At 41.7% G+C, this 15,794-nt stretch overlaps 1 protein-coding gene across 2 annotated transcripts in view; it reads right to left on the reverse strand.

Moving 5' to 3' along the window:
• The window catches only part of CACHD1 (cache domain containing 1), a 175,967-nt gene that overhangs the window by 59,616 nt on the left and 100,557 nt on the right, over positions 1 to 15,794 (reverse strand). For both annotated transcript variants that reach the window (XM_084848253.1, XM_084848254.1), the window contains exon 4: positions 10,570 to 10,676. In XM_084848253.1, coding sequence (XP_084704379.1) covers positions 10,570 to 10,676 — 107 coding nt within the window. The remainder of the gene's footprint in view (positions 1 to 10,569; positions 10,677 to 15,794) is intronic.

The raw sequence follows: 15,794 nt of genomic DNA on the forward strand, positions 1-15,794 counted from the left end.
AAAAAAGAGGGAAGTATTACAAAGAACAGTACTACAAGCAGAAGAAAACCTTTGATACTGGTTTGATGAAAAGCTTCTTTAAAGTAGCACTGATATGTCTGAAAGGAAACGTACAGCGGATTACTTTCTTTATGAACGTATAACCAACAGCCTACTGTATTCTCATATTTTTAGTAAGATGTTTTAGGGGCTCAGATTTATGACTGCTGCTCTTATAAAAATAGGACATGTTTCATACTCTTACTCCTTAGGGCAAATTAAGACAAAACAAGATCCACAAGCCATGTCTAGTCCTACAAGGCTTTTCTCCCATCATATATAACCCACAATTCTGCCATATATCAACAGATCAGGAAGATGGCCATCTGTGATCAGGGATTACAGCAGGGATTCCCCTTAGTGCACTCACCTCTTGTGCACTAAGCTCTTCACCTACCACTTGTCCTCCCCAATGGGGAAAGGGACAGGGCAAGCAAAGCCTCAGGCTCTTCAACCGTGTGCTGTCTTTCCCCTGGTGGGGAAGCTGGCACACAGTGAAGCCAGCTCTTCGACGGAAGTGCTAGATGGAGGAGCGGTCCTCCAACCAGTGCACTGGTCAGGGAGGATTCGCTGCAAAGCTGCGCACTCCGCTGGGCTTGCAGGAGCCAGCTGAGTCGCAAGGCTGGGTTCAAATGCCAGCCAAGTAGACTTCATTCCTGCTTCTCCTTCTTCTCTACAAATTGGGAGGGATAATCTCCAATCACAACCTTGAGAGGGGGCAGAGCTTTTAGGTAAGGGGTGGAGCTTTGGCCAGGGACGGGGCCTTGCCTGAGACCTTGCAGACCAGATGGGCCAGCCTAGCAGGACAAATTGGACTGCAAGATGAATGTTCTCCATTCCTGTATTAGACCGGGGGGGGGGGGCGCACTCGGCTAGCACTCGTAGGAGCTCCTAAACCTCCCACTTGGGAGGCAAAGGATGAACCAAGCCAGCTTGTCAGCTGAAGTGCTGACTGGCAGTGCTCCAGCTAGATGTCACTCACAGGGCCCACCCCTGATGTCATCCAGCAGTGGGGAGGGGAAATCTGGCCCCCTGACCAAGCATAGTTCTGCAACCCTGCTCTAATAGACAACTCAATGCGCCCAAGCCAATAGAAATGGAACCAAAATGGGGTCACTGATAAACCAGAGGGAGGTATTCGCATGTTCATTGAAAGTTTGTTTGCAACACATAGACACACACAAAATATTTAAAAATAAACCAACACCACACATAAAATGGTGCAACCACACATAGGAGAATAAATATCCTCAGGGGCTACAGAAAGTTGACCAAACTTTCAACTTTCCAAAGTTGGAAACGAAAAACAGAAAACTACAATGTGAGGAGAAGGGAATGGTTTGCTTGAGCCCCTAACTCAGCATACCTCAACCTGGTGCTCTCCAAACATTTTGGACTACAACACCCATCAATGCCAGCCAGCATGGCCAATGTTCGGGATGACAAGAGTTGTAGTCCACAACATCTGGAGGGCATCAGGTTGGGGAAGCCTGTCTTAGGGGCTCAAGCAACAGTTTGAGGGAAGCATGGCCGCATGAAGCCCTGAATAGGAGCGCTCATGCTAAGGAGCTGAGGATATATTGTATCACATTGTCTGACTTGCTCCAATCATTCCCATTTACCCCAACCAACAGACATGTCACTTTAATGGGACTCCACTGTAAACTCCACTGGTTTTACATTACAAGAATCCATCTTTTTAACTGTGTTTGCAGTAATATCTAACTATTTACACATTTATGAGGTCTCTTTTCCTTTTACCACATCCCCATTTTTAGTTGTCATACTTGTTCTTTCCCCAAGTACAAATCTTTCTCCAGGTGCCAAAATCCATAGAAAGTGGACCTCCGCCTTGTACTTCCTAGTAGTGCTGCACCCATGAAAAAAAGACTCATGCACCCTTCACCCCAATGGTCACAGGACCTTCCCACTTTGAGAAACTGGCATTGTGGCATGACTATATGCTTCAGCTTCAGATCAAGTGCAAATATTAAATGTCCGTTCTAATACAGAACAGTAAAAAATAATCTTAATGCTAGATAGTACTGTACTATACATACTATACAGTCTTAATACTACACAGAGCAATACCAGACTTGCTCTTGCTTCATTTCACAAATGCACACGGCACAGATGGGGCAGTACTGTTCTCACCTTACAAAAATGGAGCTGTGTACAGAGAAATGGAGTAACTTATCTAAAAGCTCAAAGTGAATGAAGCAGCCAAGCAAGAAATATAAGCCTTCGTTTGCTCCTAGCTCCAAGTTCAAGTTACTAGACCATGCTCACTCTCCTAAACTGTGTTTTCTTAATTATTCAAATAGACAGCTTTTCAAGTACAGATTTTTAATTTATGGAGTGAGATTTGAATTTTTTAGGCAATATTCAAGCCTGGAAAAGAAACAGCTGTTAGACACATTTTACCAAATACGTCAGAAAGCCGGTTCTATGTCAGTTTCTTATACTAAATTACATTAACAAAAGAGATTTAGTTGAGAAACAGAAGAACAGCAGTATGCCCTCGATAAGGCTGTTCCCAGTTACAGCTAAACAAACAATAGTTACTGAATCAAAATTAATATTGAACAGATATTATACTTTTAAAAAAGGATAAAGTGTGCCAAATGGCCTCTAACACAATTTCCATGAGTTTCTCAAAGGAATCTTAGGAATATCAGGTACCAGTTTTTAAAATGCAATCATTAACATTTAATATTTTTAATATTACATTATTTTGATATACTATTTTATTAATGTTCTTATTTCTTTATTTGCTGTGTTGTTGTTGTTTGATTGTATGATTATAAGGTGCCCCGAGGGCATTTGCCATTTGAGCAGTATACAAATCTAATAAATAAATACAAACAGAATACCATAAAGACTATGATCCAGAAATACATGCATGCACACTTCCACCAAACAGTTGGCATTGCCAGCTCTGAAAGAATGATTATCTTCTGGGTGGATGCTGCATTTTGTCCCTGGACTCACAGACTGTTACCAAGTGAAGAGAAGACTGAGGGGAGATAAGATAGCGCTCTTCAAGGACTTGAAAGGTTGTCACAGAGAGGAAGGCCAGGATCTCTTCTTGATCATCCCAGAGTGCAGGACACGGAATAATGGGCTCAAGTTAGAAGAAGCCAGATTCTGGCTGAACATCAGGAAAAACTTCCTGACTGTTAGAGCAATACGACAACGGAACCAATAACCAGGGAGGTAGTGGGCTCTCCCACACTAGAGGCATTCAAGATGAAGCTGGACAGTCATCTGACAGGGATGCTTTGACTTAGATTCCTGCATTGAGCATGGGGTTGGACTCGACGGTCTTGTAGGCCCCTTCCAACCATACTATACTATGATTCTAGGCTAACAGAGAGAAACTATACATGTAGCCCTGATTGCTAGATGCAGTGGCCCAACAGCAGAAACCCCATGTGTACATGACACAGTTCCAGGAATCCTGTTGATCCACAGTTCACCCTCAGTCTGAATTGGCTTTGTGATGGAATCATGTAGCCAAATTTGAATGATTACATGACATCACTGTGATGTCATCAAGCTGATGATGGGTAAGCCTGCTTGTGTCCACATGCATGTTGCCTGTGCTGAAATATGTCTAATAGGTACATTAGTAATTTGTTGTTCACAAAGAATAGGGTCTAGTGATTTTCTGCTCCTGTGACAGCATTAACTACTCAGGAACATGTAATACTAAGCCATATTACTATAAGGCAGTAGCTGCTTCAAACCAGAGGATCTGGCAGCAGTGTCCAGGCACCTTCCTCTCTGTCACTGATGTGCTCTGGAAATGTTTTTGGAACATTTTTCCAGTGCTTTATTTTTCTGTGGGAAATTTCTCCATTTCATAAATTCATTAATAACAATGAATTGATACCTGGCTTAAATACAATATTAGGCAAGCTTGGCAGTTTCAGATGTGTAATCGATATTTTTCAGATAATTATCCCGTTATGTGAAAGAATACATATATGTCATTGAAATACATATATGTGTCAGGAGCGCCCTAGCTGCCTCTTGTAGTCCCCACCAATAGCCAACTCAGGACACAGATGACGAGGATTCTTTCCGAGACTTTATTCCTTTATGACTCTTTCAGATACTAATCACTAGCGACAAAGCAAGGAACAGCACTGGGGAAAGATAGCACAGTAGCCTAAGCTCCAGGTAAGGCAGTTGGTCCTCATTTGAAGGAGAACCACGAGAAGACCCTGAACTTATGGGCTAGGGAGAGATCCTCCTTCTTCCCCTTGGGTCCTTGGGACGCGACCGTTGTTTGCGTGCCAAACAGCACTACGCCTCCTTTCCGCGCCCTCCATCTGTCGTCACTCCCTGTGTCTGCACCAAGTGTCCAGCAAGCCCCCCTCCAGTGCTCTCTCACTGCCAGGGTCACTATCTATCCCAGGAATGCTGGCAGGAGGAATCTCTGCCAGCTGCTGTGCTTGTGAGAGATGAGTGAGCTCCTCTCTCACGGATTGCTGTTCCTCCTCAGAATCAGAACTGCTCTGGGGCTCTATGGGCTCAGTTTCCACCCTGACAATATGTCCCAGTGTGAAACGGAACTAGTAAGTAGTAACAGTAAAACTGGAGGTGCCAAACAACCTCAGTGGAAAAGAGATTAACTGTGTGGAAATAGATGATTTGTTGACAGTATATCATATACAATTGTTTGGGTTGCCAAAATTTATTATTTCAATAGTTTTCAGTACCTTTCTTTTTTCCTTAAATGTAAACAATATAAGGGAAGCATACGCTATTGTTTTCCAATGTTTACAAGTATTCCACTAAAAATGTCTACATAATATAATATTTAAATAATACCTGCAATGCAATCCTATGCATGGCTACACAGAAGTAAGCTCAACTGAGTTCAACGGGACCTACTCCCAGGTAAATGTATCTAAGATTGACGCCTCAGTGTGCTTTGACTTTCCCCCCTCAAATATTTCAGGTAAAATACCTGTGGAGTACTGGGACAAAGAAATTAACATGGGGCACTGTTTAGCTTTGTTGTTTACTAAATACAAGTAAACTAATGGAGCAATCCTCTGGCTGCTAGACTCTGTCTAGCGGGCCATAGGATATGCTCTGTTCCGGGAACCAACCTCGGAGCCTGTGCTCCGAGGTTGGTTCCCGGAAATCCAAGCTCCCCCCTAGTCGGCGCTGCCTCTGAAGCTGCTATTTGTGAACACTTGGCCCTCTGTGAAAAGCACCTCTTCCTTTCAGTGATTTTTGGGGAACTGAGAACAAGGGTGGAAGTGTTTGCCCTCTGAGAACGAGGGCAGCAAGCACAGCCCTCTAGTCAGTGATTACTTGGCATCACTGTCATGTTTCCAAACCAGCCTTCTAGGTTTTTAAATTAAACAATATTTTAAAATAATAAACAAAACAAAAACAGCAGAGAACCTGGCAGGAACCAAGGTGGTATCCACGGATACCCCGTAAGGAACACAGAAACTGCCTTATACTGAGTCAGGCCGTTAGTCCATCTAGCCCAGTAGTGTTGACACTGACTGGCAGCGGCTCTCCATAGTTTCAGGCAGGGATTTTTCTGGCCCTATCTGGAGCTGCTGGTGATTAAACCTGGGACGTTCTGCATCAAAGCATATACTCTACCACTGAGCCACGGCCCCTCTCCATGTTGGAGACCCTAGGCCTAGGCCAATATTACTGCTGTCAGACATGCAAACTACACCATCAATGATGTCTGCTTCTGCAATGGAGCTGCACAGAAAAGCAGTGTAATCTGAAGCTAGGTACAAGTTAGCTTGCAGGAATCAGATTACTCAGAGAACCAATTTGAATCCTCCCTGCCCTCAATGACCCATGTAGCTTTGTTGGATTCACATGAATTATTTAAAAAAATATACAGGATTCCCCCCCCCCCCCGAAAACCTGAAAATGAAAAGACAACTGTACTAACCTACAAACTATAAGGCGAGAACAAAGTTTGATTTGAGTTTGGACACTGGTTGTTTTTACCTGTCAGCAAAACTGATGTAACCTGGTGTTATAGCAGGCAGCAATGTGACCAAATTGCAATTAGATTGTACTATGTAAACATGCATAGGATTGCACCCTAAATTTATTAAGGCCCAGCCCTTCAGAAAACAGCATTTCCTTCCTCAAAGGCATTCAATGTATCAGGCCTTAATAAACATGGCACTTCTGAGAACCATTTCTGCCTGATTATTTGCTGCATTCAGTGCTTTTCCCTTGTGGTTTTTGTTTTTTTAAAAACACACCTAAAAGCCACCCCAACACTGCTTAATTCTTAAAATGAGTTAAAGTCTGTCAAAATATTAGAAAGGAAAAAAATATTCTGGTCCTGTAAAATGATCATGTGCACTCTGCATAGGAACTCTACAGTGCAAAGTTGTTGTTACTGCTACTGGTACAGGGTCTACTCTCTTGAGAACCAATCTATTTTTGACTTCAGCAGAGAATTGTCAAGGTGCTGCTCTCCCTCCAGCCTAAGGCACTCAACTGTAATACCCAAGTTGGACTTATTAAAGTAACTGTTGAATAATGAATAATTATGTTCCATTTTTAGTACACGCTTAAATTATACTTTGAAGATTAATTAGTTAATGATTCCAATATGCTTTATATCTTGCAAGTGTTATCCATAAGTGCTAAACGTTATCATTTTCACATTGCCTTTGAAGTTTTATAAGTCTCTCTTCACAAAAGGTTCTCCTTCTGTTATGTCCTTCACGCCTTTCGGGTAATTTGTACTCAGCAAGAACTAGTAGCATTTTTATATAGGATTTTGTAAACCTTTATCTTCCTTCCATGGTTCTGACAGCACTTCACCAAAGTTATGCACCATCCGTATTTATCTCTTAAAATGTTCACATCCAAGCCTCTAGCTAGACTGCCAGATGGCCTACACTTAAAGGAATGACCTCAATTTGCAATGCCAGGACACAGACCCTAATGAACAGTGCTACTGACCAATTCATGGACTGTTTAACCCATGAATTGGTGGGGCTGCACTGGAGTGAGTGAGGAGCACACTGCTTCCCACACACTTGCCACTTCCGGTTTGCATCAGCTTTCATAAACAACCCACTGAGTTATTTGATGTGACAAGCAAACCCAGAATTCTGGATTGTTGAGGGACAAGCGAGCCAGAGTATGAATCCAAGAACAAACCATGGGTTCAGGCTCTGGGTTGTTTGTCCCTCAACAACTCAGAGTTCCAGGTTCGCACACTGCATCAAACAACCCCGGAATGGGATGTTCCTGGGTTGTTTCTGAAACCACATGCAAAGCAGAAGCGCAAGTATGCAGGAGGCAGTATGCTTACTTGCTGCCACGTGGCCCAACCAACCCATTTATTTATTTATTTATTTATTTTAAAACATTTGTATCCTGCCCTATATCATGTCTAATTAATACTATGGTATGTTTTACTGAACCAATATCATTAGAAGACACTCATTATATATTATCTTGGACAGATTTACATGAAGAGACAATATTTCTGTAAAATATGAGATGCCAGAAACAGGAGAGATCTGCTTACTTAACCTAAATGCTAGGATGTCCATACAAGTGGCATCTCAGCAAGCCTCACATAACACCTAGCATAAAATTACAACTGAAAAGTTCAGCACAGTTTTATACTGGCACCAATTAGTGTGTGATTCTTGAACTAAAAAGCAGCTTGACAAATGTAGCTTTAAGATGAAAGGCAGTTATCTTGCAACACCTTTTGTCAGTTTCTTGTGAGTATGGGACTGGTCCCCAAACTAGTTTTGCTATAGACATGAGAGGATATTAAAGTACAGGAAAGCATTTAAGAGATTAAAAGGCTTGGAATGAGGAAAAATAGAGCCCCCCAAAGCACATCTCTTAGGGTTTGTAGCAAGGAAGAAATAAGACATCTCTGTGGGGAATTCTTGAAGCTTTAGTAGATGAAAAATAAAAGTGCACCTGAGGGAGGGGAGAAGCTTATTTTTTCAGCTGAAGTAGTCCCTGCTTATCTCACAGAAGATTGTACGTTGTGGTCATAGAAAAATAAGCACAGGTTTATGGCAAAATTGGCAGCTCTCCCAAGGGAAGGCAGAATGAACTAACTAGCCAAGGGGGGGGGGGGGGGAATCAGACATTTCTAAAGATAAGAAAGAAAGGTATTGAGGCTGCAATCAATTGTGCAAGCCTGTTTAAATTTCAGGGACAATCGGTCTGTTTGTAAAGAGACTACATTATTCAATGGTTAAACAAGGGTTTCTACAGATTGGTCCCTTAATGAAACAGATCAGTAATGCTTAGTGGTTTTTTAATCGTTTACCTTAATTTGGGGTGGATTTCCCTTCAGATAGAGAGTGCAAAGGATCATATTCCAACTGTCATCAAATAGAAAAAAGTGAGTTCCTATGTATAACCCTCCCCACTTATAAGCAAAAGTGTATAGGAGAATAATACATGTACATACAAGAATAATGACTACATTTGATATTTCATTAAAACATGCTTTTCTGTAATCCCCTAAAGAACATTAGGGGCCTGAATTTAAAGTCTGGAAGTGGTTTGGTTGCTTTTTGTGAACCAGTGTATTAACATATATAATTTATGGTTTAAGCTGAAAGATTCTTAAAATAGTAACTATTTGTTGTCAATGGAAAATCCCATTGCCCACAGACAAATCACACATCTCTAAAAATAAAAAAACACACCAACCTGTCCCCCTCACCACATTTCCCTTTTCTGTTAATTAACATCCAACCAGCTTTCCATTTCTAAGCTGCAAAACAGCAAGGACCTCCTAGGAATCATCTGTAACCTACCTCACAACAGGAGAATAAGATATAACTTAAGATGGAAGGAATAGCAGCATTGGCTCTCCATTGACAGCATAGATTTACCAGCAGCAAAGCAACTGGTCAGAACTGAGGTGGGAAGAAAGTTGTAGGGGTAGCAGATTGTTGAGAACCTACACCTACAACAGTCAACGCAAGAAAGGGTGAAGACAAACAGAAAATAAGAACAGGACTCTGGGTACTTCCTTTCTAGTTTCCCAGTGGAACTGACAGATGGGCATACTAGCAAACTGAACAGTGGTTCAAGCTCACCAAGCCTGCCCCTCCCCAACCTCTGCTCTTACCCGCACTACCACTGGCATCACCTCCTTATCCTCCTGCTGGTGGTGATGGAAAAACAATCCAAAGTCAAGGGCCTGACAGAGGAGGTGGCTGTGCTGCTTCCACGTCAGGCTCCCTGTTGCAGGGAATTACTTCGTTAATTTTCTTCAACTAGAGGAAGAGATGGCAGCAGAGTTGGCAGCAAATGATGATGGAATAAGAGCAAGACTGATGGCCTGAACCAGCATTTGATTTGCCGGGATGCTTATCTGATAGTTCTGTTATTAGATAGGGCTTACAGCACAGCTGAAGAAATGCTTTGAGTCTTTTTATATTACATCTGTCTTCACCCTAAGTAGTGGAGAAGCAGTACTACGAGTGCCAGTGGAAGCCAAAAGACAGAAAAGAGAGACACCCCAACACACACACATAAGACACATAAGACACACTAACACACCTTAGTTTCAATTTTTGACCTCCAAAGCCCAGCAGTTGTCCCCTGATTCACCTTTTGCTTGAGCAAAAGAAAAAAAGGGGGTAGGGTTAATGTTAAATCAAAACCACCATGTGGTATTTTTTAAATTGCCATATATACTATGACCAGTCACAGGATTCACTATCTTTTTCAGAGATCTCTGCAGGCAGAGATCTGTTTTAGAAATACAGACGCTTGCTGAAGAAGGCCCATTTTTATTAGTTAGGGCTGAAACATTTGGGGCTTCTCCTTGGACTAAAACTATATAATTTTTCAACATCCTGGTACTTCATCTCTTTGTTCCATTGGGCATTTTGGATGTCCTCCAATTTGGTTTAATCCCAAATATACTATTAAACAACCAAACAGTGTTCCCCACTCCCACTTTTTAAATATTAATGCTGAGTTTATTTCCATTTGAACATCATGCTAAAAAGCAAGGCCTGCATTAACTGGCCAAAGGTTGAGTCCCTTGCAGAAACTGTTACAGACTTAAGAACTAACCACATCTCCAATTTTAAAAGGTGTCACGCAAATGGTTCAGTTTTCAACGCAGAAACTCCATGGCACATCAAAGACACAAAATACTTCAGAGTATCTTCATACATCAGAGTTAATGCTGATTGCTGCAGAAGAACCTGCACATTATATGAATTCTAAGATCAAAGAGGCGTCTTGGACTGCCGCTACTGAGAACTGACATCACTGATGGTAGACCAGACAGATACAGAGAAAACCACAACATATTATTACATGGTATGTTGGAATAAATATGTAGATAAAACCATTATTGTAGGAAATCATTGTTCTGCCATTAAAACTCACATTAAAAATTATGCAGCAGTTTCAGGCAGGGATAAAACTCAGTTGCTATGGCACTGCAAGAATCTTGCTATAATTCTCTGTAGCAAGAAGCACCAACTTACACAAAACAGATGCATTACTTACCAGAGTTTAAATCTCTCCCAGGATTGAATGCTCTGCTATTCACAGTGGTAGACAGTCTATCACAGCTGATGGTTCTAGATACATTAGTGTTAAAGTTTCCATCGAATCTGAAATGAACACAATAGCAAGATGATTTTTTTTAATGCTAATTCTGTCTTTTTTAAGTGTGGACTCTTTCTTGAGCTTATGTTAGGAGAAGAGAGTGTTACCTTTGTCATTACCATTAGCCTTCAGTACTGGGAGGGTTAGTCAATGTCATTTCCAAATGGGCAGGCAGCTCAGAACTTGTGAAACAGTTAGACATCAAATAAATGCAACAAATAGTCTCATGGTAACTAACAAATATATTCTAGCATAAGCTTTTGTGGACACTGTTCACTTCATCAGATGCATCTTCATCAGATCCAGTGCACACAAAAGCTTATGCCAGAATAAATCTGTTAAGTATTTAAGGTATCTTAAAGAGACTCTTGGAGAGTAATCCTATGCCTGTTTAGACAATTTATTTATTTATTTATTTATTTATTTATTTATTTATTTATTTATTAAATTTATTAATCGCCCATCTGACTGGTCACCCAGCCACTCTGGGCGATGTACAACCCACCATAAAACAATTTAAAACAGTAAAATTTTACCATATTTTTTTTTTTTAAATACCCTAACCCACCCCAAATGCCTGCCTGAACAACCATGTTTTTAATGCACGACGGAAGCTCATTAAAGAGGGGGCATGACGGAGTTCCCTAGGGAGGGAGTTCCACAGAGTGGGGGCCACCACAGAGAAGGCCCTCTCCCTCGTCCCCACCAGTCTAGCTGTCCTGGCTGATGGGACAGAGAGAAGGCCATCTGAGGCTGATCTTGTTAAGCGGCCTGTCTGGTGTTGCTGGAGGCGCTCCTTAAGATAGGCTGGGCCGGAACCATATAGGGTTTTAAAGGTCAAAACCAACACCTTGAATTTGGCCCGGAAAACAACTGGTAACCAGTGCAACTCCTTCAGCACTGGAGTGATGTGATCTCGCCGGCTTTAATCAGGCGAGCCGCCGCGTTCTGTACCAGCTGCAGCTTCCGAACCGTCTTCAAGGGTAACCCCACGTAGAGCGCATTACAGTAGTCTAAACGAGAGGAGACCAGGGCATGTACTACCGATGGGAGCAGATGGTCGGGAAGGAAGGGGCGCAGCCGCCGTATCAGATGGAGTTGATACAGTGCTGTCTGGCTCACAGCTGACACCTGAGCCTCCATGGACAGCTGGGAGTCCAAAATGACCCCCAGGCTGCGGACCTGGTCTTTCAAGGGTAGCCGTACCCCATTCAACACCAGGTCAACATCCCCCAGCCTCCTCTTGTCTCCCACCAAAAGTACCTCGGTCTTGTCAGGGTTGAGCTTCAGCTTATTCCTCCCCATCCGGCCACTCACCGTCTCCAGACATTTGGACAGGGATTCTACGGCCAACCTTGGTGAAGATTTGAATGAGAGGTAGAGCTGCGTGTCATCCGCATATTGATGACACTGCACCCCAAACCTCCTGATGATAGCCCCCAGCGGCTTCACATAGATGTTAAATAGCATCGGGGAGAGGATGGAACCCTGTGGCACCCCACAAGTAAGTGGCCACGGGTCCGAAACCTCCTCTCCCAGTGCTACCCTCTGGTACCTGCCGGAGAGGAAGGACCGGAACCACCGCAATACAGTGTCTCCAATGCCCAACCCCTCCAGGCGGTCCAGGAGGATACCGTGGTCAACGGTATCAAGAGTTACGTTAAGACAAGAGTTAAGTCTTACAACTCCCAGCATTCCCTAGCCAGCATGGGAGCTGTAGGACTAATTTCTGTCTAGACATGCACAGGATTGCACTCTTAGTTGTTTTGCTGCAACAGACTAAGGCAGCTACCCCTTTGGAAATCAATAAATGGAAAACTCAATGAAATCTGAAGTATTTGAGAAGTCTGTTTCTATTCGCTAAAATGTATTAACCAATGTTTTAAGCAAGAAAATTAATCAGTTTTAATACACAAGTTCTATGATATGTCATTAAAAATGGAACAAAGTATAAATATTCTAAAGAAGGGGTGGGCGACCATACCAGATGCAACCCTTGCAGAATTCCCTACTGGACCTTGGGGCCTTTACTTCCTGGCTCTAGGCCCTCCACCTTGGCTTCTGTGCTGGCTGCAGAAGGAGGGATTTCTTCTCTGTCCCAGACAGCACAGAAATGCAGCAAATTGCAGGCGTGGGGCCTATTACAGACCAGAACCCTGGTATGTGTGTGGGGAGATAGTGACACTTTAACCTCCACTGCATTCCCAATCCTGATTCTCACCCCGCAGCCTGCAATTTGCAGGGGGGGGGGCGGACTCCTTTTTGCTCCAATGGCAGATGGGCGGGTGTTTCCAATGGAAATTGCAGGTCCAGAGAGGGGAAATACAAATTGGAATCCAGGCATCAGAGGTAGGGAACATTATTTATTTGCCCCCTGCTGGGGTCCAAATCCAGATCAGGCACATGGATGGGGCAGTGTGTGTGCAAGAGAGAGTGAAAGGGCAAGTATGGGTGGCCCCATCCACTTTTTGGCTCCAGCTTATCCCCCAGCTGGCATGTGTCCCCACATACATTACCCCCAAGGAAATGTAGTCCTTGGGAGGGGAAAGCATGGAGTGTAATAAATAATTCTTTAAATTCCCTAAAGCTCAATTCAAGAGTATGAGAAAAATCACTGGAGAGAAGGGGACAAAAGCATAGGGCTCTACATTGCTTCTGTAAATCATCATATAGTTGCTTCCCAAGCCAGTATTAGTTGCAAAATGGAGGGGTAGAAGTCATGGTAGTAGAACAGGACATAGAGGTAGCAAGAGAGACCCCATATAATCCAACCTTTTAAAAATTACCACTGAAATTCAGTTTTGGACCATGGGGGATTAGTTATTGAGTGGCTTATGATGCCATTGCAATAATAACTAGGCCATAGAAGGACGTAGTTGGGACAGGACCAGATATGCATGGTTTTACTGAATATTCAAATTATGAAATATAGAGAATATACTGTTCATAATATATAAAATGTACAGAATATAAAATATTCTATACAGCAACCCTCCAGATTAATTCATTTTTTGCTCAACTCTGAGCTATAAAAATACTCAAGTCTGCCTTAAGTAATTTGCAATGTCCCATATGGAAAATTTAAGAAAATTAATGAAGTCTCATTTCATAATGTTAATGACCGATTTGCGCATAGTGAGTGTCATGTACTTTGGTTGCAGTCTTGCATGCAATTACACAAATATAAGAACCCATTGACTGAAATGATACTTGCACCTCAATCCCAACCATGTTTACTCAAAAGTCCCAGTGAGTCCATGTCTTTACCTGTGTAGAAATTTCCTACTGTGCAGGCCAAGAACTGACCTCCTCATGAAAGAGAATGGAGGACATGCCTATTGGACTTACTACATCTTGGCCGTTGTTTCTAACATATTCATTAAAATCTAAATCAGCTGTCATTAATGCTTCTGATTAATAACTGTTCAAGCAATTACCAAGTATAGTTTTATTTTTCAGCCTTGAAATGTACACAATAAAAGCACTTAAAATAATACTTAACAGTTTCCGAATGATCAAGGTATAAGTTTTAAAAAAAACATAAAATGAACTCTTTATCTCCAGACAAATAAAGTATACAGATAATTGAGACAGAAACAGGGGAGTTGTTCAACTAGCTCCTCCATCTTAGAAAAAACAAACAGAAAAACAGAATGTAAATGAGTCATGCAGGTTTCAAAACATGGTCCCTAATAACAATTCTAAAATTTACCTTTTAGATCAAATAGCTCTGGAAAAGGGTTTTTTTGGTGGTAAATAGTTTTTGCTATTAGCAGTGATCAAAATGCAGTCTTAACTTTAGCTTCAAGAGAAAGTAAAATCCATTCCCACTCCCAGCTCCAACTCTCCTTCTTTCTCCTTTTCTTTTTCTTTATTATATGAAAACCCTTCCTTCTGGATTCACTTTAATGAACAACTGATCGAAACTGCATCCCGAGGGAGAAAACAGAACTGTGACTCCCACTTTGATCTCTTCCCCATGGAGAAATTCACTCCCTGCCTAGCTTGCAAGATGTTCATGTGATTGACGTTTGCTCTGATGTGCAAACCGCTTTGAACTTCAGACATTTAATTCCCATCAGGCAGCAGTCATTTTTATTCTCCTTCAACAGGATTTACAAGCAGAAGATCAGCAAATGTAGAAGATAAAATAAATTTGCAGAAGCTTTGAATCTTACATCAAAACAGTGTTCAAGTAAGCTCCAATTGGATTTCATTCAGCCTCTATTCACAAAGTAAACCAACTTCTTCTATGTAGTTTCAGTTTTGGAAAATGAAAAAAAAGGAAGAGAGAAGATATGTATATAAAAATGACACTCATCAACTGAAGTTTGGTTATTGTATTAATGCCCACCCTTGTTTTCCCATTCTTTGTTTAAATTTCTATAAAGGTGTTCTTTTTTCACCTGGGTAAATGCAGGCATACAACAAATTCATTCAAAATCGACAGTTTTCTTTGAAATCCTAAGACTAGTATGTTTTATTAATAAACATTAATAAAACCAGTGTGCCAGTGTGGTGTAGTGGCTAGAGTGCTGGACTGGGAATCGGGAGATCCGGGTTCTAGTCCCCACTTGGCCATGGAAGCTCACTGGGTGACTTTGGGCCAGTCACAGACTCTCAGCCCAACCCACCTCACAGGGTTGTTGTTGTGAGGATAAAATGGAGGAAGAAGGAGGATCATGTACGCTGCCTTGAGTTCCTTGGAGGAAAAAAGGCGGGATATAAATGCAGTAAATAAATAAATAAATAAATAAATAAAAATAAATTATTAATAGCAAGGCATATTCTTGTAAACATTATTTTATCTGCATACTGCAGTAATGAAACTTTAAAAGCAAACAGGGGCATTCCCCACCCACCCCAGTTCCAATGGATTCTTAAATTTGAACTAATAATGGAATCCTGATTCAGAAAACATTTAAGCCTGCATCTCTTTTTAAGGCATGCAAGCACATCAAACCATTATCCATTTGACTAATCTACGGACTATCCAACACATTTGGACAAAAATAATGGTGTTTATATGGTATTGCATTGACATGAGGATAAGCATAAGTTCAAAGCCTTCTTAAATATTTATTTACTGTTAATAGTAAGACCAACTAGGAGACTCATACAGA

The sequence above is a fragment of the Heloderma suspectum genome, chromosome 4 (genome assembly GCF_057233095.1).
Source record: "Heloderma suspectum isolate Gila_16-S chromosome 4, 16-S_ref, whole genome shotgun sequence".
NCBI classification, from domain to species: Eukaryota; Metazoa; Chordata; class Lepidosauria; order Squamata; family Helodermatidae; genus Heloderma; species Heloderma suspectum.